Here is a 27,884-nt window from a genome sequence, read left to right on the forward strand (position 1 = left end):
CTCAGGATCCTGAAAACCCCAACAGGGTGGACAATCCAGTGGATTCTGGTAAAATGTATGGCATAGAAAACTGGCTGTGCGGGAAGCTACAGCAATGCCGGGAAGAAAGTTCTCCGGATTCCATGATTTCAGACACCCTCCATACTGTGCCGCGTTGCTGCCTTATAATGAAGTACAATTTTATGACACCTTGACAAATATATGTTGCTTAAGCAGGGCCAAAGTGGATACCAAAATCAGCCCTGGCGAAAATATTGAAACATTCTTCACAACTCAGGAGGTCGCGACTAGAATGGGGCCATGGGAGCTTTCATGGTTGGGCCTTGGCAGGTAGGTACACATGCTCTGAAAGTAGTCCCTGAACCTGTGGAGTTGCAGAAAGGCCTGTCCTGCCGTGCCTTCTAGGGCCGAGGTTGTATTGATGGGGCAAGTATTCTCTCCCAATTTCTGCCAATGAATATCATAAATAGCGTAAATCCTGGAGTAGGGCTCCTGCCACGGAGGGGCGCAGTGTAACTATGGGGGGAGAACATCTTTCATTTCCTCTGCCATAACGCTCCAAAAACATGCTACAGCTGCCTTAGTTCATTTGGGTAACAGCAGCTTTGTTGCCTGGAATTTTAGAAAGGCCCTTGAAAACACACAGCATCTAAAGAATGTCGCAGCTGTGTTTTAGTTCCCCTGCAACATGCTTGTTGCCACATTTGTAGATGTGGGAAGTAGTTGAAGTGAACATTAAAAAGGAGGGTAGCGCAGAGCATCTGCCACATATTTTGCCCAGCTCTTTGAAACATAGCTGAAGTATCATTTGGTGAAATTAAAATGTTATGGCGGTCAAAAAGAAAGCTCTAATGTTGTGGAGGTCAGGTTGCAAGGGTGCAGTCCACAAAAGGGCTGCTCTGGCCTTATTTCCGGCCAGCCCTGATGAAGCTCAGGCTCATGCCTCCTCCCTGACATTTTCCATCTCACCAAGGCAAGACAATTTTCTATATATTGTATGTTTTCAATAAAATAATTTTTCCACCCTAGCTTTTTACTTTTTTATAACACATTTTAGGGCTTTTATGATTAACCAACATAATTCATACAAACCGAGCCGCCGCCGCCGCCATAGCACCCAAGCTACGATGCACCATCAACGCCACCTTCAAATCCGGTACATTCCCCGACAACTAGAAACGCACACAAGTTAAGCCCATCCTCAAGAAACCAACTGCAGACCTGACGGACCTGAAAAACTACCGACCCATCTCTCTCCTTCCCTTCGCGGCCAAAGCCAGAGAGAAGATCCTCAATGCCCAGCTGACAAATTTCATCGAGGAGAATGCCATCCTAGACCATTCCCAATCCGGATTCCGCAGCAACCACAGCCCTGAGACCGCCCTCCTCGCCGCCACAGATGACATCCGCACGCTCCTCGACCAACGCCACACCGCGGCCCTGATCCTACTAGACCTCTCCGCAGCCTTCGACACCGTCTCCCACCGCACTCTCACGGCCAGACTCCCTGACGCCGACATAAAGGGAACCGCCATCGACTAGCTCCACTCCTTCCTCATCGGCAGAACCCAAAGGACCAGACTCCCGCCCTTCCTCTCTGAACCCATAGAAATCAACTGCGGAGTACCCCAAGGATCATCGCTCAGTCCCACGCTCTTCAACATCTACATAGCCGCCATCGTCAGACAGCATGGACTCAGCATAGTATTCTACGCTGACGACACCCAGCTCATCCTCTCCCTCATGAAGGAACCCTGACCACCAGACTCAGCTTTCAGGAAGGAATGAAAGACGTCACATCCTGGATGAGCAGGAGCTACCTGAAGTTCAACTCGGAGAAGACAGAAGTCCTTGTCCCCAGCCCCACCCCTTCAGCCTGGGACAACACCTGTTGGCAGACTGCCCTTGGCAACCCCCGCACCCCCACGGACCACGCCCGGAACCGCGGCATCATACTCGACTCCTCCCTCACCATGACCCGCCACATCAACGCCATCGCCTCAGCCTGCTTCAACACCCTTCGCATCCTTCACAAGACCTTCAAATGGACCCCCCCCAAAAACCAGAAAGACCGTCACCCACGCACTCTTAACAAGCAGACTGGACTACAGAAACGCCCTCTACGCTGGAATCAACAAATACCTGCTACGCAAACTCCAGACCATCCAGAACACTGCGGCCAGACTCGTCCTCGGCATCCCTCGGCATGAACACATCACCCAACACCTGCGAGACTTTCACTGGCTCCCTGTCGAAAAGAGAGTAACCTTCAAGCTAATCGCCCATGCCTACAAATCCTGCACAACACCGGACCCAAATACCTCAACTACAGAGTCTCCTTCCACATACCCAAGAGAAACCCCCACTCCGCCGACCTCGCAAAAACCCAGCGTATCCGCAGAACCAGGGCGGGTGGAAGAGCCTTCTCCTACATCACGGCAAAGGCCTGGAAAGAGCTCCTGATCAACATCAGACGCTCCCCCACTCTGCACACCTTCAGGAAGAGCTTCAAGACCTGGCTCTTCGGCTGACTCAGAGCTGCACTCCCCCCCGCCCCCTCCAGCACCTGGACGGGTGAGTAGCGCGCTTGCTGTAGCCAAGCCACCTAAAAGTTATACACAGCAGTAGTTGGCTGCCAGATTGTGAGCTGTGCATGGAGATAGGCCAAGGCCGCTGCCAGGCTTTGCTGCATGCAGCTGACTATACATATAATGAGGGTGTTGTCCTCGTATGAAGAGTTGGATGCAGGGAATGGCAGAAGTTTCTCCATGCAGACAAACCCTTTGGCTGAAAGCTGTGCCCAGGGCCTTCTCCAGATCGGTGCCACCACACTGACTTGGGGTGGAGGCGTCATTGTTTGCAAGTATATTAAAATGTTTAAAGCCCCTGCTTGTTCCTGGCCTCCAGCAATTTTCAGGCATCAATTAAAATGTCTAGTGGAAGTTTTGACTCATTCAAAGGTTGCTCAGTGGGTTAAAATGCCTGCTGCTAAGAATGTGTACTATGCAGATAACAAAGTGCATGTAATGTAAATAGGTCAGTGGGTTACTGCTTCTGTAAGGGAGCTCATTTTGTTTCTTGTGGTTTGTAAATCAAAATCCTAATATAGAGCATTGAGCTATTAACTGTCATCAAACAGCTGAGTGTTAACTGCAAGTATTATGTTCGAGCAATATGTTTTTTGCCCAGTCTTTCATTATCCTAATCTTGCCAAAAGGGTTAATTTGGGTAAAAAACACAATTCTTGTTTTTAAAAGAGAACCTCTAACAATGGTGTTACATTTTAACTTCTGAATTTGTACTTTTCCAGAATAAGCACTCTTAAACTATATTACCTACTTGTATCGATGACATGTTACTACACCTTGTACTCCTGTCTGATGTAACACTTTCAATACACTGATTTACACACCTATGATTGTGCAATGTGTGTATTATGTAAAGTGCTCTGACACCTTACACTGGTATGAGTGGTGCTATAAAACTAAGTGAATCAAAGAGACAGTGGTTCTGGGGACTTGAGGGCCGCTATTAAAGGGTGCTAGTGAGGAAATCCGTGTTAGAGGTGGCCATTGAGGGGGCGCAAACAAACATTGTCGCACAGGGCGCCACCAGTGTTAAAGGCGGCCCTGGCTGTGCCTAATTGAAGTTGGCTGTCCAAAGTCCAAAAACACGACGTGTAAAGCACAAGTCGTTCTTTTGGACTTGCTGCATTTCTTTTATGTAACACGTAAGTTAGAAATCTCTCTGCTTAGCCTAGTGTGCCGCCTGGCTGGTATTTTGTTGCTTCTTTCTGTCTGTGCATCCAGATATATAATACAACAAGTAACATTACACCTACCACAGTAAAATCTTATGATGGTACCACCATTGGAGTCTTGTGCTTTTCTAAACCCAAAGTGTACTTGCCTGTGTAACCAATTCATGTCATGGCGTGTGTATCTAAATTGCAAACCTGCCTTAAGACCCTTAACATGGCGCTGTATGTGGGGAAATGCACAGTCTTTTCACTTGTTTAAGCATAAGTTTGGAGTGATATTTGGCACTGCACCCACACGCGCTGTCTGGTTCCTGGAGCACATAGCCATGGCTGCAGCGCACAGAGACCCTACACTGCCGCACACAGATTAAAAAAATTAGAGGGAACATTGCCTTTGAACCCTGCTTGGTGTGGACACGGACTTCCCTCTATTTCTGAGCTTGGTAAGAGTTGGATAAAGAGACTCCTTGAGCCTGTACACTCTGTTTATGGTTATTCTGCAAGAGGAAAGTCCTGGCTATACGTGCATTTCTTTATGACAGATTTTGCCTAAATCTAATATGAAGATAACTACAATTTTTGCATACAACTGAAGTAGTGTCTCTTTTGTGTGTGCTTTACTGTGTTGGTGTGGACGTGTCCTGCACAATCACTTTACACATTGCCTCGTGTGTGCCTACCTACCTCGTGCCAAGCTACTTTGTCGGAATCAGCGGTCCCTACATGGACCAGGGTGCCGGCTCTGGCCAACTGGAGACCCCAGTTCTAACATTGGTGGCAGCGGTGGGATTAGGACTTGTACAGCACCCTACAGTGACCCAGTGTGCACCACAATCCTACACCTGACGTAACGCAAGCTCGAAATTCTCCCTGACTGCCTGAATGCAAGTGTTCTTGTTCAAAGCCTGTCCCCTAAGTCCCAGTGGTTTTCTCTGAGAACTTCTGAGGCCCTACCTAGCAAGATGGAATTCGACCTGACCAACCTGGAAATGTACACGGTGGCGCAGCTTAAGGAGTTCTGCCAGGGGAAAAGGGGTGTTCTTCAAGCGAGGCGCTAAGAGGGAGGAGCTTAAAAAATCCTTGAGAGCATGGGCATTGGCCCACCCGAAAGGGAAAGGGGACGCGGGGCGGTTAGAGCATGGCACTCCAGGAGAGCTGGACATACTGCATATAGATACTAGCGACAATGTATTGCCAGGGGCAGGAATGCGTTCCAGGGCAGGCAGTAGTGTCTCAGTGAGGAGCTTGTCTTCAGAAGAATTAGAGGACAGGAGGGAGGCGAGACAGCTTAAACTAGAGCTTGCCAGGTTAGAGAAGGAGCGTGAAGAGAAGAGGCTGGCTATGGAGGAAAGAAAACTTGTCCATGAGCTCAGCCTGAAGGAGTTGGAAATCAGAGACCTACAAAGAGGGGCTAACAACAATACAAATGGTGGCAGCATACCTACTGAAGCTTCACGTGAGTCCAGGTTCTATATGCCTAAAGATGTGGTGGCCAGTTTTAATGTGGGGGATGATATTGACAAGTGGCTAGCAGCCTATGAGGTGTCTTTAAGAGCCCATGGGGTCCCCGAGAGTTACTGGGGGTGGTAGCCTGTACAGGTACATACCTCCGGTGGGGAGGGACAAACTCCTTACACTAGACAAGGCAGATCAGACCAACTGTCCTGTCATGAGGGAAGTGTTAGTCAAGAAGTTTGGTCTTACCCCTGAGAAGTATAGGTAGAAGTTTAGAAATAGCCACAAACTTCCCACACAGAACTGTGTAGATTTCCTAGATTACGCCTGCAAAGCATTGGAGGGTTGGGTGCGGGGCAGCGAGGTAACTATTATGAAGGGTTGTATGATTTGTTCCTAAGAGAGCACCTTCTAGAAAAATGTTTTCCAGAGCTGCGCCAACACCTGGTGGACCGCAAGCTGACCGATCCGAGGGAGCTTTTGGAAGAGGCTGATACCTGGGTCAGTACCAGGGTGTCCAACAAGGGATCCGAGGGGGACCCCCAAAAGGGTGGACAGGGTTTCCCCCAGAAGAGAGAGGGGAGATAAAAAGAAGGAGTTCTCCAAAAGCCCCCAAAACAGATCGCAAGGGAGAGGGTTTGGATTCCAGCCTCAATCTGGCTACCTGAAGCCTACTTATCCTGACAAAAGTCAGCAGCCCATAACGGTCCGGTGCTATGAGTGTGGGGAAATTGGACACTACAAGGGGGATCCCCCAGTGTTGTAAAAGGACCCTAGACCCTACGGGAGGTAAGAACCCCCGGGTGGCTAGTGTAGCGCTGGGGGAGGACCTGTCCCTAGCAAATGGGGGTGAGTGGGCAGAATTGACCCTAGTATCCCTGGGAGACAGTGAGATGGTCCCAATCAATCAATCAATCATGGAATTTATATCGCGCACTACTCACCCGGAAGGGTCTCAAGGCGCTTGGGGGAGGGGGTTTGCTACTGCTCGAACAGCCAGGTCTTGAGCTGTTTCCTGAATGCGATGTGGTCCTGGGTCAGCAGGAGGTGGATGGGCAGGGAGTTCCATGTCTTAGCCGCCAGGTGGGAGAAGGATCTTCCTCCGGCGGTGGCTCTCTGGATGCGAGGGACGGAGGCGAGGGTGAGGTTCGCGGAGCGTAGCTGGCGGGTGGGCGTGTAGAAGGTCAGGCGGTCGTTGAGGTACCTTGGGCCCAGGTTGTGGAGGGATTTGTGTGCGTGGGTGAGGAGTCTGAACGTGATCCTCTTGTTGACAGGGAGCCAGTGCAGGTCTTTCAGGTGGCTCGAGATGTGGCAGCGTCGGGGGATGTCCAGGATGAGTCGGGCGGAGGCGTTCTGGATACGCTGAAGTCTTTTCTGGAGCTTGGCTGTTGTCCCGGCGTAGAGGGTGTTTCCGTAGTCTAGTCTGCTGGTGACGAGGGCCTGGGTGACCGTCTTCCTGGTCTCGGTCGGGATCCAACGGAAGATCTTGCGGAGCATGCGGAGGGTGTGGAAGCAGGATGAGGAGACGGCGTTGACTTGTCTGGTCATTGATAGGGAGGAGTCCAGGATGAAGCCCAAGTTGCGTGCGTGGTCCGTTGGCTTGGGTGCGGTGCCTAGGGCCGGGGGCCACCAGGAGTCGTCCCAAGCGGAGGGCGACGGTCCCAGGATGAGGACTTCTGTCTTTTCCGTGTTCAATTTCAGGCGGCTGATGTTCATCCACTCGGCGACGTCTTTCATCCCTTCGTGTAGGCTGGCTTTGGCGGTGTCGGGGTCTCTGGTGAGGGAGAGAATCAGCTGGGTGTCATCGGCGTAGGAAATGATGTTGAGGTTGTGTTGGCGTGCGATGGCGGCGAGAGGCTTCATGTAGATGTTGAAGAGGGTGGGGCTGAGCGACGATCCTTGCGGGACGCCGCAGATGACTTCGGTGGCCTCAGAGCGGAACGGAGGGAGGCGTACTCTCTGTGTTCTGCCGGAGAGGTATGAGCTGATCCATTCCAGAGCCTTCCCTTGGATGCCGGTGTTGTTGATGCGTTGGACTAGGGTGCGATGGCAGACAGTGTCAAATGCTGCGGAGAGGTCTAGGAGGATGAGTGCCGCTGTGTCGCCGTTGTCGAGCAGGGCTCGGATGTCGTCGGTGGCTGCGATGAGGGCGGTCTCGTGCTGTGGTTGGCTCTGAATCCGGACTGCGATGGGTCGAGGGATCCGTTCGTTTCCAGGAAGGCGGCCAGTTGCATGTTGACGGCCTTCTCGATGACTTTGGCAGGGAAGGGAAGGAGCGAGATGGGGCGGAAGTTCTTGAGGTCGGTTGGGTCCGCTGTTGGTTTCTTCAGCAGTGCGCTGAGCTCGGCGTGCTTCCAGCTCTCCGGGAAGGTGGCTGTGTCGAAGGAGGTGTTGATGATTTCTCGGAGGTGGGGTGCGATGGTGGAGGCTGCTTTGTTGAAGACATGGTGGGGGCACGGGTCGGTCGGAGATCCGGAGTGGATGGTGTTCATCGTGCGGATCGTGTCTTCGGGGGTCACCTCGGTCCATGTCTGGAGGGTGGCGGCGTGGTGCGTAGGTTCGGCCGATGGGTGCGGGGGGTGGAGCGCCGAAGCTGTTGTGGATGTCGGTGATCTTGCGGTGGAAGTACGAGGCGAGGGAGTCGCAGAGGTCCTGTGAGGGAGTGATGTCGTTGTTGCCGGTGCTGGGGTTGGAGAACTCCTTGACGATGTTGAAGAGCTCCTTGCTGTCATGGGCGTTCTTGTCCAGTCGTTCCTTCAGAGATTTCTTCTTGGTGGTGCGGATAAGCTGGTGATGTCTGCGGGTGGCGAGTTTGAGGGCGATCATGTTGTCGGTGGTCTTGTCGAGGAGCCAGGCCTTCTCGAGGGTGCGGCAGGCCTTCTTGGAGTCTTTGAGTTCGTCGGTGAACCAGGGGGCCTTCTTGCTTCTGGGCCTGGTGAGTGGGTTCTTCAGTGGGGCGAGGTCGTCGGCACAGGATGTCAACCACTGCGTGAGGTTGCGGGCTGCTGTGTTAGGGTCCGTTGTCCTGATGGGTGGGTTCTGGCTGAGGGAGGCGGCGAGCTGGTCGGCGGTAATCTTGCTCCAGTTTCTGTGGGGGACCTGCTTCGGGTGGTGGTGGACCGTGTTCTTTCTGAAGCTGAAGTGGACGCAGCTGTGGTCGGTCCAGTGAAGTCCGGTGGAGTGGCTGAAGGTGACGTGCTTGCTGGATGTGAAGACGGGGTCGAGCGTGTGGCCGGCGTAGTGGGTGGGGGTGTTGACCAGTTGTTTGAGTCCAAGGTTGGCGAGATTGTCCAGCAGGGCGGTGGTGTTGCGGTCGTTGTTGTTCTCCAGGTGGAAGTTGAGGTCCCCGAGGAGGATGTAGTCGGTGGAGGGGAGGGCGTGTGGGCTGATGAAGTCCGTGATGTCTTCGCAGAACTGTGTGCGCGGTCCCGGGGGTCTGTAGATGAGGGTGCCTCTGAGGGTCGTCTTGGGGTCGGTGTGGATTTGGAAGTGCAGGTACTCGGCGTCGTTGAATGCTTCGATGGAGTCAGTCGAGATGCGAATGGTGCTTTTGTGTACGATGGCGATCCCTCCTCCGGTCCGGTTGGCGCGATCCCTCCTGATGATCTTGTAGCCGTCCGGGATGGCGATGTCGGGGGCTGAGGAGGCGTTCATCCAGGTTTCCGTGAGGAAGGCGACGTCGGGAGATGCGGTGTCGAGGAGGTTCCACAGACCCATGTGCCCTCAAATACCACTAAGTATAGGCAGTGGGTCACCATCAATGGGCGGGGGTGGAGGCTCTGAGAGACACAGGTGCCAGCATGACTATGGTAAGGAGACAGCTGGTGTCCCCAGAGCAAGTGATTCCTGATGTATTCCACCCAGTTCTGATGGCTGACAACAGTGTGGGTCACTACCCCAGTGGCCCAAGTTCCCTTCGAGTGGGGAGGGGTTTCGGGCCTTCTGAGAGTTGCAGTAAGCCCTGCCATGCCAGTCGACTGTCTGTTGGGAAATGTCAAGTCAAGTCAAGTCAAAGTGGCTTTATTTCGATGTAAAAATATCTTTAAAAGTATTACAGAAATAAAAACACAACAGAGTTAATTAAAATCTATAAAAACATGAACAATAAGTGGCTAAAAAGGTCAAGTCACAAAGACCATAATTAAACAATTAGTAAAAGCCATTGTTGGGAAATGATCTTGAGCACACTGCCTGGAAGAAGGTAGAGTTCAAAGCACACTCAGAGATGCTGGGATCACCAGATTGGACCTGTGCGATTACGCGGTCCATGGCTGCCCGGAGAGGGAGTCAACCAAGGCTGGAGCCTGAGACAATGGCCCATCCAGCTGCTAACAAGGAAAACGCCTCGGAGAGCGCACCCCGTGAGATGGATGGGGCACCTGCTGCGGTTGCACCGGAGTACATGGAGGGTGAAGTTGTTCCCGTGGGGGACTTGCCGACCCCTGTAGAATGGCAGGTGGAAGGAGGGCCTACCCGGGAGGAGTTTTGTTGGGCACAGGAGGAGTGCCCCACTCTTGAGGGCATGTGTCGACAGCCCGAAGCTCAAGCAGCTGGAAATGTTGCTGGAAATTACCACATTTATTGGGAGGACGGCCTCCTTTACAGTGAGCCCAAGGCTCCGGTGCATGGGTCATCTAGGGCCTTAGTGGTCCCCCAATGCTATCGGGCCTTTTTGTTGGAGTTAGCTCATGAGATTCCCCTAGCGGGACACCTAGGCCAAGATAACACTTTTGCTCGTCTAGTCCCACACTTTTATTGGCCCAGGATGAGGATTTCCTCTGATACCTTTTGCCGGACTTGCGTGACCTGTCAGGCTAGTGGAAAGACAGGAAAAAAATTGAAGGTCCCCCTGGAACCACTACCGGTCGTTGATACCCCCTTTGAACGGTTGGGCATTGACATTGTTGGACCTCTGGACCCGCCGACTGCTGCTGGTCACCGGTTTATCGTGGTTCTGGTGGACCACGCCACCCGGTACCCGGAGGCTATCCCTCTGAGGACCATCACTGCACCTGCGCGCCCTGATGGGGATTTTTACCCGGGTAGGTTTCCCCAAAGTCATGGTGTCGGAAAGGGGCACCAACTTTATGTCCGCCTATATGCAGGCCATGTGGAAGTCGTGTGGGGTGACGAGGAAAGTCCTGGCTATACGTGCATTTCTTTATGACAGATTTTGCCTGAACCTAAGATAAAGATAACTACAATTTTTGCATACAACTGAAGTAGTGTCTCTTTTGTGTGTGCTTTACTGTGTCAATGTGGATGTGTGCTGCACAATCACTTTATTCATTGCCTCGTGCGTGCCTACCTACCTCGTGCAAAGCTACCTTGTCGGAATCAGCGGTCCCTACTTGGGCCAGGGTGCAGGCTCTGGCCAACTGGAGACCCCGGTTCTAACGGCCTTCCGGCCAAGGAGAATGAGTGAAACTCTCCTTCAGAGGCCTAAGGTGGTAGAACAGATCACCCAAGTGATCTCAAACTACCTCGACCTTAATGACACCGCTGGGACTCTAAAAGCTGTGATTCGAGGAGAACTGATAGCGAGCTCTTTGGCTGATGAACTTCGACGGAACAAGCAGAAACAGTTGCGACAACGGGTGCTGGAGTTGGAAAGGATACACAAACGTACGGGCACACCTCGTGTCAGGAGGCAGCTAGAGGCAATCCGAACATAGCTAGCAGGATTGGATATGGACAGGGCAGAGTATGCCTTGCTTAGAATAAGCCATTCCACTATGTGGAGAGGACCAATTGTGGGTGTCTGCTGGCTAATCGGCTTCGCACAAAGGCATTGAAACCTGAGGGAATTCCCCCATCGCATCTGCCTTACGCTGGTTGACCTGGACCAAGAGGGCTTTGTTCCCACAGACAGTGTGGTGATAATACCAAACTAAACCTCTATTTGCTCGATAAAGCCAAAAGCTTCTAACGGGAGACTATGCTCCTGGCCATAGAGGCAGAGAAAGCATTTGACTGGGTACACTGGCCAAACCTAGAGGTAATACTTGCTCACTTTGGCTTTAGGCCTTGTTTCTGGTCCTGGATACTCAGTAACTAGATCATCCCACAGCAAACGTATGGGTCAATAGCTGGACTTCATCCCCATTTCCTATCCACCGCGGGACAAGGTAGCGGTGCCCACTTTCATCCCTGGTATGCGCTCTATATATGGAGACCTTTGCCCAAGTGTTTCGATAATCCGTGCATAACAGGGGTCACATTCGGCAGGGAGATACATACCCTTGCCCTCTACGCAGATGATATTATAATAGCACTGGATAATCCCCAAGAGGCTTCACCTGCCTTTGTAGACAAACCAGCGTCACCAGGGATGAGCCGGACATGGAGTTATCAGTCCCCACTGAAAGGGGAGTTGGGGATCTCAAATCTTCTACAATATTACCGTACTACCCAACTCTGCTATAGGGTGGAGTGGTCCACTCAGGAATCTGAGAAATGTTAGCTGTTTATGGACCAAGTGATCGTGGATACCTCCCTTTGGAAGATTCCATTCCTGATGCGTAAACTGAGGCCGTGAGGCACTCCACAAGGGGCTTTCCTCATTCCCCTCCCCATTACCCCAATAGTTAATAACACAGCTTTTACACCGGCCTTAAATTCAGTTGCATTACGTCACTGGCTTGAGGCCAGCTGTCGCTCTATCGGACACCTCTTTGATGAGGAGGGCTCGCTCTCTTTCAAGCAATTGCCGGATTACTATGCCCTTCCGGAGATGGAGAGGATGTGATATTTGCAAACCTGGAACGGGGTAACGCACCCAGTGGTACGAGCGTGAGCACAACAGCCCCTCACAACCTTTAAAAAATGGATCCTCATGAACACTAACGATAAGCACCTTATCAACGACCTCCACGGCATCATTCACCACACACCCTCAGTGCCTGAGACACTAGGACAGAAATGCTGCGAGAGTGAACTGGGGAGGACGCTCACGGCTAAGGAGTGGGAGGAGATGTACTACAAGATATTAATACAGCACGCAACACAGGTAGTATTTAGACGGCTAGCAAAATTGGCACATACTGGTACCTTACTCCAGTGCAGTTGCACAAGGATAACCCCACCCATAGGGGAGACTGTTGGGAGGCACTGTGGTTCCCCAGGAACACTAATACACTTGCTTTGGGAATGCCCTAAATTATCTCAATAATCAGAGAGAATTCTGAATGATATTGACACCCATCTGGACACACAGCTCCCTCGATTCTCTGCATATGTTATACTGGGACTCCCCAGTGTCCTAACCTTTTTGCTCAAATCCCGTAGGTGATGGCAGATCGGCGTGGCACTAGGGGCAGCCCTCCAAAGCATTCTCACTCATTGGGGTGCGGAGACTACCAACTCACCATGGGTGGCTTCATTGACTCTGGCAGGTGCTTGGCAGGGAGAAGCTCACCCTGACACAACCTGCTCATGGAGATTCCTTTAAGGAGCTCTGCCTCCTATTCCTAGCCCTTCTTTATAAGGAGTTCTGAGAACTGACATGTCATCCATATACTTGAAACTCCTGCGACTGACAGATATAAACGACCCCCCAAAGCCCACTATTGATCCCTAAGGGGCCCTCATTGCTATCATTCTGTGCCTCATAGTATAGCTCACTTGCTGCATGTACTCCCGGGGTTGGGAGAGGGTTTTTCTGTTGTTACTTTGGTTACATAATTTTTGGGGCGCTGCGCTGCCTCCCTGGTTGTTTTGCGTTCCTTGTTATGCAATTCGAATCCTGTCAATAAAAAGATTTGAACCATAGACCTCCTTTCCTCCAGCCTTGCCCAAGGGTAGGGGCTGGTAAAAGGAGGTGGTGTATGGTTTAAAAAAAATCTCTTTACCCATGTATTAATAGGTATACTCTATGCTAAATATAGTCCTGAACTGCCAAAAGGCAAAAGGGCCAGATTTACAAAGCACTTTTGCAGTCGCAAACATTCCAATCTGTGAAATCAAAGGGTTTGTGACTGCAAAAGGGCTATTTTATTAGTGTACAAAGGCCTTTTTAGGGGTTGGAAGATTCTTTCCAACTCAAAGAGGGACTTTTGCAATCCATATGGAATGGGGAACGAAAGTGGCATCTCCCTCCTATTTCCTAATTGGATACTAATATATCAATGTTTTGACACTGCAAATGCGGTCGCAAACCACTGATGAGTAACTGACCCCTGATCTGGGATGGTTAACTTTTTTTAAAAATTATATTTATTGAAAAAATACCTGGTACAATCAATAATCAATACATTTTATACTTCCATCAATACATCAGTATAGCCTGGCTTTCTTTACAAAGATTAGGGGATATTTCATATATATACAGAATATTACTACATATCTATCAGGGACAAGGAATAACCACCACATGGGATTCAAGTCTCAGAAAAAAAAAAAAAAAAAGAATCACCCTAAAGCATCTTAACTTCATTACAGTCCCAAATATACAGCCTTATACAAATTTATAAACGAGTCTCTCCAATTCTTGAGAGGAGCCCATATGTTCAGCCCCAGCTTACTCATCTTCCTTCCTCTTTGAATATATAGGGAGGATTCGATATTATGAATCCCCAGAAGTCTAGCCAGCCACATCTGAAAGGAGGGTGGTACAATATCTTTCCAACCTGCCGCTAATAATATCCGGAAAACAGCCACACATATGACAACAAAGGCTTCCTCCTCCTTGTTAAGACACAGTTTACTGCCAGTTCCTATTATCATAAGGGTTGGGGGTAGATTAATCTTAACACTTAACAACCCCTCCCAAAACTTCTCTATCTCTCCACGAATTCCAATTAATTTATCACATAGATAAAACATATGCAGAAGAGTAGCAGTAACACCTTGGACATTTATCATCGACTCTTTTAACCCAATCGTATAATTTGGCTGGTGTAAAATATAAATTAAAAAGGGTTTTATAGTGTTGGGCTCTCAGATTTGTGGAGCGGAACACTTTCCCAGCTAATTGCAATGCTTTATCTAAATCAACATCAGGATTTTCCAGTTTCAACATCCAGGAAGTCTCAAATTTATCCAAATCATCTGATATTTTGGATAATAGGGTTTTATATATCATTTTAATTTTAGTTCCACCTCCTAATAGGAACTCCATTATATTAATTTTGCCCCCTGGGGATAGCCGTGGTCTAATACCCTTCAGAGTTAGATATATTTGTACAAATTTAAAGCCTTGATTATCCGGGATTTTAAATTTCCGTTGAATATTATCAAAGCTCAATAGATTATCCCCTTCAAATATATCCCCCATTCTTCTGACTCCTTGCTGCTCCCATAGTCTTCCCATCCTATCATAGCTAAATTGTGGGAAGATATTAGAATTCCAGAGAGGTGTATAGTAATTAATTCTCGGAATTCCCATTGTGCTTTGGACTAATTTCCAGGCTTCCCGCACACTATCTAAAACCTTATATCGTGTTTTATTATAATACCGTCTGTCGATCTTACGCAGAAGGAGCCCAGGGGCTTCGCTGCCCAAAAGTAATTCAAAAATAGATGGCGGATTCAAATTACCAAGAGGGGTATCAGCTAATTTTATGGCAGAATCAAATAATTTTGCCATCTGGCTTATTAAACATGCCCATTGATAGAATCTGATATTAGGAATTGCCAACCCTCCCTTTTCATATGGGAGAGACAGATATTTAATGGACCGCCTAATTTTGCCATACTGCCAAATAAAATTCATAAATACCGCTTCTATAGATTTTAACGTGTCCTCTCCAATCATATATGAAACAGAGCGAAAGGGGGACAACCTTTACAACGCAACTTTTACAACGCACTACACTTACAACGCATTTTTTACAACGCAAAATCCATTACAACGCACTACACTTACAACGCATGACACTACAACGCATTTTTAAAAACTACCTTTACAACGCATTCCATTACAACGCCTACCATTACAACGCATAATATTACACTACACTATCCAACACTTACCCTACTGTTGCACCCCCTGGAGATAGAATAGTAATTTTTACCCCTATACTATCCAACACTTACCCTACTGTTGCACCCCCTGGAGTTAGAATAGTAATTTTTACCCCTATACTATCCAACACTTACCCTACTGTTGCACCCCCTGGAGTTAGAATAGTAATTTTTACCCCTATACTATCCAACACTTACCCTACTGTTGCACCCCCTGGAGTTAGAATAGTAATTTTTACCCCTATACTATCCAACACTTACCCTACTGTTGCACCCCCTGGAGTTAGAATAGCAATTTTTACCCCTATACTATCCAACACTTACCCTACTGTTGCACCCCCTGGAGTTAGAATAGCAATTTTTACCCCTATACTATCCAACACTTACCCTACTGTTGCACCCCCTGGAGTTAGAATAGTAATTTTTACCCCTATACTATCCAACACTTACCCTACTGTTGCACCCCCTGGAGTTAGAATAGTAATTTTTACCCCTATACTATCCAACACTTACCCTACTGTTGCACCCCCTGGAGTTAGAATAGTATTTTTTACCCCTATACTATCTAACACTTACCCTACTGTTGCACCCCCTGGAGTTAGAATAGCAATTTTTACCCCTATACTATCGAATACTTACCCTACTGTTGCACCCCCTGGAGTTAGAATAGTATTTTTTACCCCTATACTATCTAACACTTACCCTACTGTTGCACCCCCTGGAGTTAGAATAGCAATTTTTACCCCTATACTATCGAATACTTACCTTAAATGCAATTTTATATTATGCGTTGTAATGGTATGCGTTGTAAAGGTAGTTTTTAAAAATGCGTTGTAGTGTCATGCGTTGTAAGTGTAGTGCGTTGTAATGGATTTTGCGTTGTAAAAAATGCGTTGTAAGTGCATGCGTTGTAAAAGTGTGCGTTGTAACGTCATACATCCGAGCGAAAGAGATACAATATTTTAGGAAGCATAGTCATTTTAAGCACATTAGCTCTCCCTATTAAAGACAGGTGTATAGCATCTATTCTTTTTAAATCTGCCGCAATTGATGTTATTAGCGGGGTAAAATTATCTTTAATAATTTTATCAGTGGCGGAACTTATCCTAACCCCTAGATAAACGACTGAGTCCGAGTATCTTTCATCGTGCCTTCCAATATTCTTGGTATACATTATCTGGGTCTTGCTTTCGTTAAGGAGGTATCCCGAGCATCGTCCAAACTCCGTGGCTATCCCTGTGATAGCCATCAGAGCCGCCTCTGGTTCTGGGGTGATTATGGCTAAGTCATCCGCGTAAGCCAGCAGTTTAGTTTCATACCCCTTACAAACTATTGGCTTGACATCCTTACATCCTAGTATTCTGCGTACAAGCGGATCAATATATAGAGTGAAGAGGATTGGTGAGCAGGGGCATCCCTGCCGTGTCCCCGTGAGATAGAAACTTTTTCTGAACTTCCTTCCATCAGCTGGATTCTGGCCTTGGGATCTGAATACATAGCTTTGATGGCTCCCAAAATTTTAGGGCCAAAACCCCTTCGCTCCAATATCCCCCACAAATACTTCCAAGTGACACGATCGAAGGCCTTTTCTGCGTCCAAGAGGATCATGGCCATCCGTCCCCCCGTGACAGCATGCACATCGAACAAGGTAATAGCCCGCCTAATGTGATCTGTTGTCCCTCGGCCTGGAATAAACCCATGCTGCCACGGGGAGACCAGACCGCCAATGACTCCCCCCCCCAACCTTTTAGCCAGGACCTTAGCGTAGATCTTAGTGTCCGTATTTATGAGGGATATTGGACGATACGAACCAGCATTTTCTTTGGGCTTGCCCTGTTTATGAAACACCACAATGTTGGTTTCTTTCCAGGACCCTGGGATTTCCCCAGAGCAGAATTTACCATTAAATAGATCCAACAACAGATGGTCTATCACTTCCTGTAAGCATTTGTATAGCTCAATCGGGATACCGTCCGGCCCCGCAGCTTTCCCTGTTGATAAACCTTGTAATGCTTCCACAACTTCCCCTATTGCGAAATCATTATCCAACACTACTATATCCTCCTTAGCTAGCTGTGGGCCTGTATCTTCAAACTCTAAACTAGAGATATCCGCTCTAATCTCCTCCTTATATAATTTTTGATAAAAATTCTGAAAAACCTTCAGAATATCATCGGGCTCAGTGTGGTCCTGATCCCCCTCTCGTATATTGGTTATCAAATTCCTGCTCCGAGCCTGCCTGATCCTAAGTGCTAAAAGTTTGCCTGCCTGCTCTCCGGTGTCATACATCTTGCCCCTGTAAATCTGATATTCTTCGGCATTTTTCAGAGCTATCCATTTATGTATTTCTGCTTTAATGATGAGGATCTTCTGTTGACTTTCGACGGCCTCCATCCCATGAGCAATATCCAACATATGCAGTTCTTCTGCCTCTGCCAATCGGCCCACTAATCTCTCATTCTCTTCCTTAACCTGCTTCCTTAACCTAGCGGAAAAACTAATCGTCTCCCCCCTCAAAGCTGATTTGAAGGAGTCCCAGGCCATATTTCTGGATGTACTATACCGGTTCATGTCATAATAATTTTGAGTCCAAATCCTTACATGCTCTACAAATTTGGGATCTGCTAATAATCTCCTTTCAAGGGTCCATCTTGAATGGCCCTTATTTAGAGTATCTATATCATACTCCATAATTAGAGGACTATGATCGGAGATCACTTTTGGTAATTTTTTGATATCGACTCTCTTCAATTCTGTTGCAGAGATAAGAAAATAATCCAGTTTGGTATACTTCCTGAAAGGACAAGAAAAATACGTGAATCCTGGATCGTTCGGTACTTTACCCCCCCAAACATCAGCCAACCCATATGATTTAATTAGGGAGCACAATGCACGAAATACCTTAGGCTTACGGCCTATATAGCCAGCATTATTGATGACATCTGTTAAGTCCGCAGAGAGATTAAAATCTCTGCACACAACAAAAGGGTCTGGCCAATTTGCTAATTCTACCTCCAATCGGTCAAATAGTTCGGGTTCATCCTGATTAGAGCCATAGATTGTGCATAGTGTAAATCCCAGCTCGAGTTCCACCAGTGCTCACCTACCTAAGGCATCTGTCCGTTGGAGTCTAGCCCCTCCCACAATCGATTTAGCCAGTATTGCCACACCTCTGACAGTAGATGTCTGTGAGGAACAAGCCAACAGATTGAAACCTCTTATACTTAACAGATGCTTCCTAGCCCAAGGTAAATGAGTCTCCTGTAGACAAATTACATCTATCTGATTTGACCTAACAAATTGCCCAAGACTTTGTCTCTTATTCCGATCATTCAAGCCCCCGATATTAACTGAGCAAATCTTAAGCTTCCCCATTATTATTTGTTAAATTAACCAGTCTCCTTTGTCTCAGCCCAACCGAATATTTTACACTAAAAAACTTAAACCATACAAAGAGATGACACCAGGTATTTTTCTTTTTAATTTTTACCCCCTTTTCTCCCTTCCCTGCAACATGCAACCCCCCCTGACCCCCCAACCTCATATTGTCCCACCACCCGAATGAGGCGCTCAGACCGTAAGTCTGTGCATGTGATGCATGCGATGCTAGAGGCCAGGGTCCTATAAAATCCAGCATTAAAGAATTACATTAAACCCTTACATATATCAAAAATCACAGAACCAGAACCACTTCTTATGCAGTACCCTAAGATTCGGATATGACATTTCCCCTGCCCCCTCCTTACCCCCTACACCCAAATCTTTTTATGTCCTTTTATATCCAGCAATACATACATTCCCTTTCCTTTCCCTTCTTTTTCTCTTCTTTCACCCACCCCCATTGTTAGATAGACCAAGACCACTTTATTTGTCCAGGGAGTCCAGATACTCTTTGGCTTTTATTTCTGATGAGAAATACCGCGTGAGCCCTTGATTAATGACTTTAAGTTGTGCCGGGTTGACAAGATAGGCCTGGAGACTTTTTTCCTGAAAAGGTTTTACGAGCTGTCTCAGCCTCCAACGCCTTTCTACCGTTGGATGACAGAAGTCCGGCCGCACAAAGAATGAGACTCCTCCGCTTGATCTTTTAGCATCTGGCCTGGCTTTATCTGAAATTGCTTGCCGGAGGAGGAAATTACCAAAGAATACTAATATAGCCCGCGGTCTATCCCCCTCCTTTGCTGGTGCTCGTAGTTTAAAGGGAGTGCGAAGCGCTCTTTGTATTTCTACTGCCCAATTCCACTCGGAAAGTTCAGGGAAGGCAGCCTTAAAAAGGTCAATTATATACGCCCTAGCATCAGAACCCTCCAAGCCCTACTGAACCCCCAGCACCCTGAGGTTATTCCTCCTTTGCATATTTTCGAATTCTTCTAGCTTCCACTGGATATCTATAATTTGTGATCCTTGGGCCTCCACCAGGGCTGCGGCGCTTGCCGTTTCTGTTTCCGTTGCCACAATTCTTTCTTCAAGATTTGTCACTCTCTCTCCTATATTGAAGCATGTTTTAGAAAGCTTCCTGACAACCCCCTGCATTTTCCTCATAGCTGCCTGGGTTTTCCGGCTATCTTGGCGTGTTTCTTCCCTATGCGCAAGGATAGCTTGGTGAATTATATCCAGTGTAGGGGATGTCTCATTGATCCCATTAGTCTCCAGTGATGATTTGCTCAGGAGTGAACCTGTTAGCGGAGCAGCAGATGAATACATTTCAAATTTTTCTTCCCCCGACTTTGTATAGCACTTTTTGCAGAAGATTTTTTAGCTGTCGAGGGGTGATCTACATCACTGTCTACAGAGTCTAATTCTGAGCTAGTAGCTCCAGGTGATGTACTCAGGACCTCATCAGACCACTCCGCCCCCTCTGAGACAGAGAAAAAACAATCGCCGGGTTCCTTTTCTAGTTTAGCTTTAGATTTATCTAGTGATTCTGTTGACACAGTCGCTTCACTCAGTTCCAAGTTAGAATTCATCGGTAGTCCTCTTTTTTGGCTCTCATCTTCCCGAGCCATCCCTGCTTTGCCTGTTTTACTAGCCTTGATCTGTCTGCAATTATTGCCATCAATATTCCCCCTTTTTTGTCTAGTTTGGTCATGTTTACTGCCTCATCAGCCGCCAACCCTTCAGGGGAGGCTAGAGGGGGATTCCCTGCTTCACCAGCAGCGTTCTCCTCTAATAGTGCTGCTATGGCATTCCCCTCATCTCCAATATCAACCGAGGGGGTGTGGGGTGTGGGGGGGGGGGGGATATCCTCATCGACCTCCCTTTCCTTTGCATGAATCGAGACAGTACCGTCTGCGCCTGGGCCGCTCTGGATCTCCTCCCGATTGTCTTCCCAACTCACCACCTTGTTCTGCCCCCGGACGCCGTCTTTCTCGGCTTCGCCGTCCTTACTTGCTACCGCTACCCCAGCCGCTACTCCAGCCTTGGTTTCCGTCGTACGCCGGAGAAGCTCCACTACGGACGGACCAGCCGGGCGGTTCTTGCCGATTGCTCCGCCTCTTCCTCTCCTCAGTGCCGGCGGATCAGGTGAGAGGATCTGCTGCGGGCGGCCAGGGGACTGTACAGATGCCGCTGGATTCATTGCCATTTTGCCCCGAGCCTTTCGAGCGGCTACCGCCGCCTTGATGGCTACGGAGCTCGCCGCCACCTTAGCAGCCATCAACAGACCCCTTCTCGGCCTCTGATACAACAGCCAGGTCAGGTATTTCTCGGTGAATTGTCTAACTGCTTGGAGCAGGACTCTAGACCAAACTGACCAGATTTTCTTGCGAGGATATCGCATGGGGGAATAGAGAGGGGGTTCCAGTAATTAAGTTGGGTGATTTTCCGTCTCTTCGGTCTTTTCGTCCTTACATGGGTTTCAGATCATGAGCACAACCCTCGATAGCCTACTAGCACCGCTAACAGCCTTCTAAGCGGCCGCCATCTTGCCCGATCTGGGATGGTTCTCAATGGCCACCTGCCCCTTGTGAATGGTGTCAGAAGCCTAGACCACAGACCCAGTACCATAATAAATGAAAATTCTAATTTGTGAATGCAACACTGTGGCGGGTGAGCTTTTGTCCTATAAAGACCACCATGCCTATTTTGTAGCCAATCACTGGAGTCATAAGTAGCGACCTCCCTCATAATATACATTAGGCAGATCGTTCTGCAACCCCATGTGACTGGAGACTTTGCGATTCAACATATTAGTACATACTATGCATTGTAAAGTTAAAGATCGGCCACAAAAAGTCTGTGTGTTATTTCCATTCAATTTTTAGTACACCTGGACCATAGCACCAGATTACATTTCTGGTGTATCTGGTGCCGTTATCATGAATAGGTTTTAATTGCACCAGAAATCTAGCCTGGAATATGTGTCATGTCAAACTAAAATTTGCTTGCTATTTTAAACAGCCCTCCATTTGTAATAAGAAAACCTTTTACACAAAAATGGTATATCAGTGTGTGCTTTAGTGTGTGCATACCATTCTCAAAGTCACGTCTCTTTGCTGCATATGTTTTGCTTTATCTTCACAGGAGCTACTGTATATGGGTTTCTTATAATGAATGGAGAACTCTTCAAATATCAAGCACATTTGAATTTGACGTATGGTACATATTCCAGGCTCCTGCTCAACACTGCAAAAGTTGTGGTACTGCTGATGGAATTGGCAATCTGGAGAGGTTAACGTTAACGAGTGAGGGTGGTTTCATTTGCATAGATCGCCCCAGAGAACTCTTGACCGTCTCAAATAATCTTCTAGTCATCGAATGGCATGTCTATTAAATTGACTAGAATGTTCTAAGAACGTTTGCAGTGCTTATAGAAGGAAGTGGTTTCATGGGGAGTGTATGTTGTTATGTTTTGTACTGTGCTAAGTAAGCTGGAACTTATAATGTGCCCTCAAAGGATAGGAGCTGTGTGGTGTCCGAGTCCTGTGTATGGTGGGAGGTTCTTGTGTTTTGAGAAATGTGCTATGTCCTGTGCACGGAACAGGATGTGTTGTGTTCTGCAATTGCCTTGTACGGTATGTATCCCGTCTTTGATAGGTCCTGTATTACGCACTGTTCTAAGTAAGAAGGGTGGTATACTGCATTGTATTTGTCTGGTACATGCAAAGGAATTATCAATGCCATGGTGCTTCCTGCTGAAAGTACAATCGTTAGACAGTGCTCCAGGTTGGTGCCTTCCATCAATGTTAAGTGGAAGAAGAGAAAAGTATTCAGTGCTGAAAGGAATTCCACTACACTTCTAGTGGGGGCCTTTACATGTGCCTAATTGTCGAACAACGGTAAATGAGATGTAGATCTCAAGCTAGCTGACAATATGGAGTCAAAATGTAAGTGACCACCATTAACAAACTGTGCTATATTGCCAGGATTTAATCCTTTGCCTATAGCTTAGACAGATTTCTGAAGCCAATATTCAAGCCACTGAGCTAACATACCATGCTTTAAACCCCATAGTGATTCCTTCCCCGCATAACTGGGCAGGAGCCTGTATGGTTACCTGGTAAACTGTACTTCGTGCGTCGGGGTCAGCAGAGATCCTCTGCAGACTCAGCCTAGCGAGATCCAGAGGGTCCTGGGGTAGGTTGGCTGGCAGTGGGTTGGGATTAACATGCTTGAATCGTGGAAACCAGTACATGAGCCTCTGGTATTTGCGGATGGGGTGGCTCCGGTCACCGAAGATCTGCAGGAGCAAGAACTTGGTATCCTTGTTGGGAAGGATTCCTGTAAGGAGACAAAAAAATATAATCTTTTTTTAGCCTATAACGCTGCGCTTTACTATGTAACCTACATTCGGCCTGCTTATGCTTACTGGCATCCTGATCCTCACTGCCAGCTTACCCTTTTGTTCTATCTTCTGCACCCTGAAATCCCTTCAATCACTTATAGCATGTAACTCCGGTCCTTGGTAATGTGTTCCTTAAACTTAGGCTGTCCTAAAGTTCCAGCTTGATGCCTAGACTTGCCGCTAATACCAATTCTGACCTGCCTCTACTGCCTTTTCCTGCAGCTAGCCTTGCAGTTTGTTGTCTGTATCATGTCTATCAACGCCATCTAAATTATACAAAAAATAGATGGATGGAATACTTGAATTAACCTATTTAAATTTGTAATGTAGGTGTATATATATGATTGTGATTGATTTTGATTTGGTGCATGTTATTTATTCTCTGTAACATAGTGTTTGTGTGTATTTTACTCTGTACTTTTATGGTTTGTTGTGTCCGAAATAAAGTTATCGAAAGAAAAGAATTAACCTAAGCCACTGCCAATTACTCGGGCAGCATCCCAATCAATTGTTAATTTGCACACCATGCCATGTCAGTTTGGAACCAGCTACATGGAAATCAGTCTTGATCCTGCGCTCCAGTGGGAACAGTCCAGCCTGAACTGCCATGCAAGGTCCTCCATTTTTTTTTATTTTTTTTTAATATCTTTATTGACAGTTTGTTATTTTTCCATTTTTCAATAATCAGCATAGTTAGTAGCGATCAAATGAATAGGTACATGGTATGGTACAACAGCATGGGTAACCAGTATGACAAACCGTACAGGGCTTTCATCAGATATTGCTGGAAGTGAGTACAACAGGTACACCCAACGATTGATCAAACGTTCAGTTCCAAAGATGCCCGCAGTTTACCATGCAATGGTGATGTTAAGGAATGGATGACAGATCACCTCTTATGACATAGTCCATCAGGTTCAGCTTGGCCACATGGGATGCCAACGCCGACGCAGCACCCACAGCCTCGCACATGAGGAGAGTTTAAATATCAAAAATCAGCATAGTGGACTGAACCCCAGTGGTGGGCAACATTGGTGGATGCTGGTAGTGAGTTGTACTAATCTCGCCATGAAGCTATATGTACATACCATATCGGGTGCCAATAAAGAATCCAAAACACAAACAAAATAAAATAAAATAAAAACGGCAACCTCAACAGAAGGAAAAAGAAACAATGAATAAGACAACTGTAACGCAAAAGTAGCCTTCAAATCTTAGCCCCCGGGCATCCCGGTAAGTTATTGCTGATTTCCAATTATCCACCCCTTCCCCACCCCAACAAGAACCATAGGGTATAATGAACCCAAAATGCACCAGTCGGTACCCTCAGTCACACGGCACGTTCTACAGGCCAACAAAGGAAAAACAGGTAATTATCGCCAAGGACAATATCCTTGCATTACGCACAATTGTTATCTATGTGGCAAGCTGCTAGCGCACAAAGCTTAAGGGTTCGTATTGGTGGAGGGCGTGTGCGGGGGCTGACCATCTGCGCTGCTGTGTTGTGTGAAGCTATGCAGCAACGTATCCCAAGGCTGGGCTGCTGGAAACTTGCGGAGACCTGCAGTCTCTTCTCTGTGTAACGCCACACTCTCTGCTCGTGCCCAGTTAAGAAATGACTTCTCCCAGCTAATGGCGACAGGGGCTTCTCCTCTTTTCCAGTTCTTGGTGATCAGGCGCTTCGCAGTAATATAGGCTAAGTCTCGAAAGCGGGAGGATATCCTATTCTGCCTATTCCGCTTATAGAGGCCTAATATACACATCTCCCAAGTATGCTGACCCAGCACGCCGGTGCATTGCTCTAGGAGAGCCGTGACCCTCCGCCAATACAACACCAGCGCTGTGCAGGACCAGAGCATATGTAACAGATCCGCACCATGAAGCTTACATTGCGGACAGGCAGCTGTATTATCTCCAAAATATTTGACTATGATGTCTGGGGATAGGTAGGCGCGGTGCAGTACAAACGTCTGGATCAATTTAAAGCGAGAGTTTCGTGGTATGTTGACAGGCCCCGCTAAAACCACATCCCATTCTCCATCTGACCATGGGCGGCCATGCAAGGTCCTCCATGACACAAACACAAGCAACACATAACTGGTTTTCCTACTTAGGGCTTATCAACCTGGTATAACTTGGTTCCAGTGACAGTTTTCACTGGACCCAGGTCTGGGCACACCCGTTCCACTTAGTGCCACTCCAGCTTGCATCTCTGCCTCTGTTGCCTAGTATCCCGACCATCACCTTTGCCAACTGGGGACGACACCCCCACATGCAGTAGGCTCAGTCACTGCCATATTTTACGGTGATATTCTTTCACCAGACGTCCTTCAGCTCCACTCTTCTGCCTAGTAAAGCCCCTTTCACTGCCTTCATGCTCAATACTCAGCCTCTTCTCTGGATTTCTTTATCCTTATTTATAGCAGGACCTATGTTAGACCTGTCAGCCCTTTGGGTGGTCCCTCCTCATCATTATTTATTTTGTCCCACTTTTGCCTCAAACCCTGTTTGACTTTTTCCTTTTTATTGGGAACCACCAGACTTTTTAGTGTTGCTACAGATTCAGGGAGCCATTTTAGCTACCCCTGAAACTTCTGTCTGAGGGCCTGAAGCACAAAATGGTGGCCTCCCATGACATCACCAGCATCCACTGGAACCTACCAGCACCTTCCAGAACCTTCCAGGAGATTCCAGAACTGTGTGACAGTTGGAAACCGTTTAGAATGTTGGGAGGATAAGAGAGGCAGTTGGCAGTTGGAGCTGGCAGTTGGCACCTGACTGGTGAAGAGAGAGGAGCACAAGAGTGAAGGAGGAAGGAGTGAAGCAGCAGGGGTGGAAACTTGTGCCTGGAGTGGGGTCCATAAACCCACCCTTGATACTTGTCCCAGCTGATGGATCCCAGCCTATAGCCCTGTGTGGGAAGAAGAAAGAAGAAAACCATCCTAAGGACCTGGACAGCAGGAACAGGCCTTAGAACCAAGAAGATAACAAGATTCTGACCTGAGAGTTGGTTTCCCTGGAGCCTGGCGTCGAGTAGCCGAAGACCTGGAGCCCGAGGTGGAGAAGCGGCGCTGACTGAGGTAGCAGACGTCGTACCCGGAGCCGCCTGAGGTCGTAAGAGGGCGCCGGCGGAGGTCGAGTGGAATACCAAGGGTCGAGAAGGAGGTGAACCGAGGTCGAGCGAGCGGCGTCATCGGAAGGGTGAAGTCCGCCCTCCGGAGTCGTCGGAGACCGAGGTAGAGGAGCACCGGAGGTCGGGAGTGAGGATCGCACTCCGGAGTCGCCCGGAGCCTGTGAGGAGGAGCACCGGAGGTCGGGGGTGAGGATCGCACCCCGGAGTCGCCGGAAGTCGACAGCGAGGCCAGGCCGGCCGACGTCATCGGAGCCGAGTGCGCCATCGGACCGGAGCCGCCCGAAGTCGACATCGTGTGGAGACTGCCCGACGCCGTCGAATCGAAGGTAGAGGTCGAACCGAGGCCACCGACATCGGACCGGAACCGCCTACCGGCGTCGTCATAGAACTGACATTGTGCCGAGGCCGCCGAGACCGAACCGGAACCGCCTCACGGCGTCGACACGACTCCAGCGGCGTCGGAGCATCAGAAAAGGGCAGTAAGTGGAGTAGAGGGCGCCTAAGGCCCTGTGGAGACCTGAGAGACTACTCTAAGGGGCTAGGGAGGAGCTGAAACCCACCTGACTGTGCCTGGGGTGAACTGGGACTAACCTAGAGAGGTTCTGTGGAGAGGGAAGCCAGGGCATTGGAATTTCCCCCCTTTTTGATCTACCTCAGTTTAGGCCTCAGCCTTTGCCTCAGCCAGGGAGTAGTACCCCTCAAGCCTTTCACTCCCTACAAGCTGTGCCTGGGCCAATTCAGCCCTTCAGTAGTGAAGTGTCATCTGATTCACAAAGTGTACTGTATACTTCTAATTATTTAGTGGGGTTACTGTATTTATTAAGTTCTCATCTATTTATTGCTGCACTGAATTTCTAGGTCCACAGGACTTGCTGGTGTACAGTATTTATTGGGACAGTATTTATTGATACAGTATTTATTACCTCAAAGTATTTAATTGACTGTATATATTGCACTTGTATTTATGCCCTGTTATTTATAATCACCCCTATTTATTTCAGCAAACAGCCAATATTTATTTGACCTGCTATATTTAAAAATGTATATATTGTGATTGTTATTTATTTTCCCAATCAGCAACTAAGAGAAGAAAGATAAAGAAACATATTTTCATAATTTTTACGGTGTAGGGTCGTTTTTGGAACGGATGCACGCATGGTTATTGTATGGGTATATTGTATGCTTAGCACTGCGCCTGTTTCCTGACCACTCGAGCCAAGCTACCCCGTTGTGTCGGGAAGGTCCACCACCACCCTGCGGAGTGGGAGTGGGCTGTTTCCAACATAAATTGGTGTCAGTGGTGGGATAGAGCTGTGCCTACATATACTCAACAATAACTGTGGGTAGTCCATAGGCCTACACCGGGAGTTTTCTCACAGCGGCCTTCCAAATTGTGGGTTTTTGTTTTTTCCAAATTTACTCTGGTGGTGGGAGGAGGTATTACTAAAGGTACCACCCTACATTGTTACTGCACAAAACCTATCCTCTAACCTGGGTGGGCAAGATGGAGTTTGTTCTTGAAGATTTAGAAACATACACTGTGGCCCAACTCAGGGAGTTTTGCCAGCGAGAGGGGGTGTACTGTCCCCCAGGAGCAAAGAAGGGTGCACTTCAAACCAGCTTAAGGGCTTGGGGGGAGGCACGCAGGGAAGGCAAGGCTGAGGAGGAAGACAGGGATGGAGAGCCTGACCCCGAGGGGGCTGAGATGTACCAACCTGAGGTGGGGAACATGTTAGCAGGGCCCAGGACACTTTCTAGGGGGGGCAGCCGTGCCTCTAGTGGGGGCTTAT

General features: G+C 48.1%; 1 protein-coding gene across 2 annotated transcripts in view; it reads right to left on the bottom strand.

Moving 5' to 3' along the window:
- ECSIT (ECSIT signaling integrator) overlaps positions 1-27,884 on the bottom strand; it is a 126,096-nt gene that overhangs the window by 54,064 nt on the left and 44,148 nt on the right. For both annotated transcript variants that reach the window (XM_085600573.1, XM_085600574.1), the window contains one exon: positions 22,674-22,897. In XM_085600573.1, the coding sequence (XP_085456699.1) occupies positions 22,674-22,897 (224 nt within the window). The remainder of the gene's footprint in view (positions 1-22,673; positions 22,898-27,884) is intronic.

This window comes from Triturus cristatus, chromosome 4_2 (genome assembly GCF_964204655.1).
Source record: "Triturus cristatus chromosome 4_2, aTriCri1.1, whole genome shotgun sequence".
NCBI classification, from domain to species: domain Eukaryota; kingdom Metazoa; phylum Chordata; class Amphibia; order Caudata; family Salamandridae; genus Triturus; species Triturus cristatus.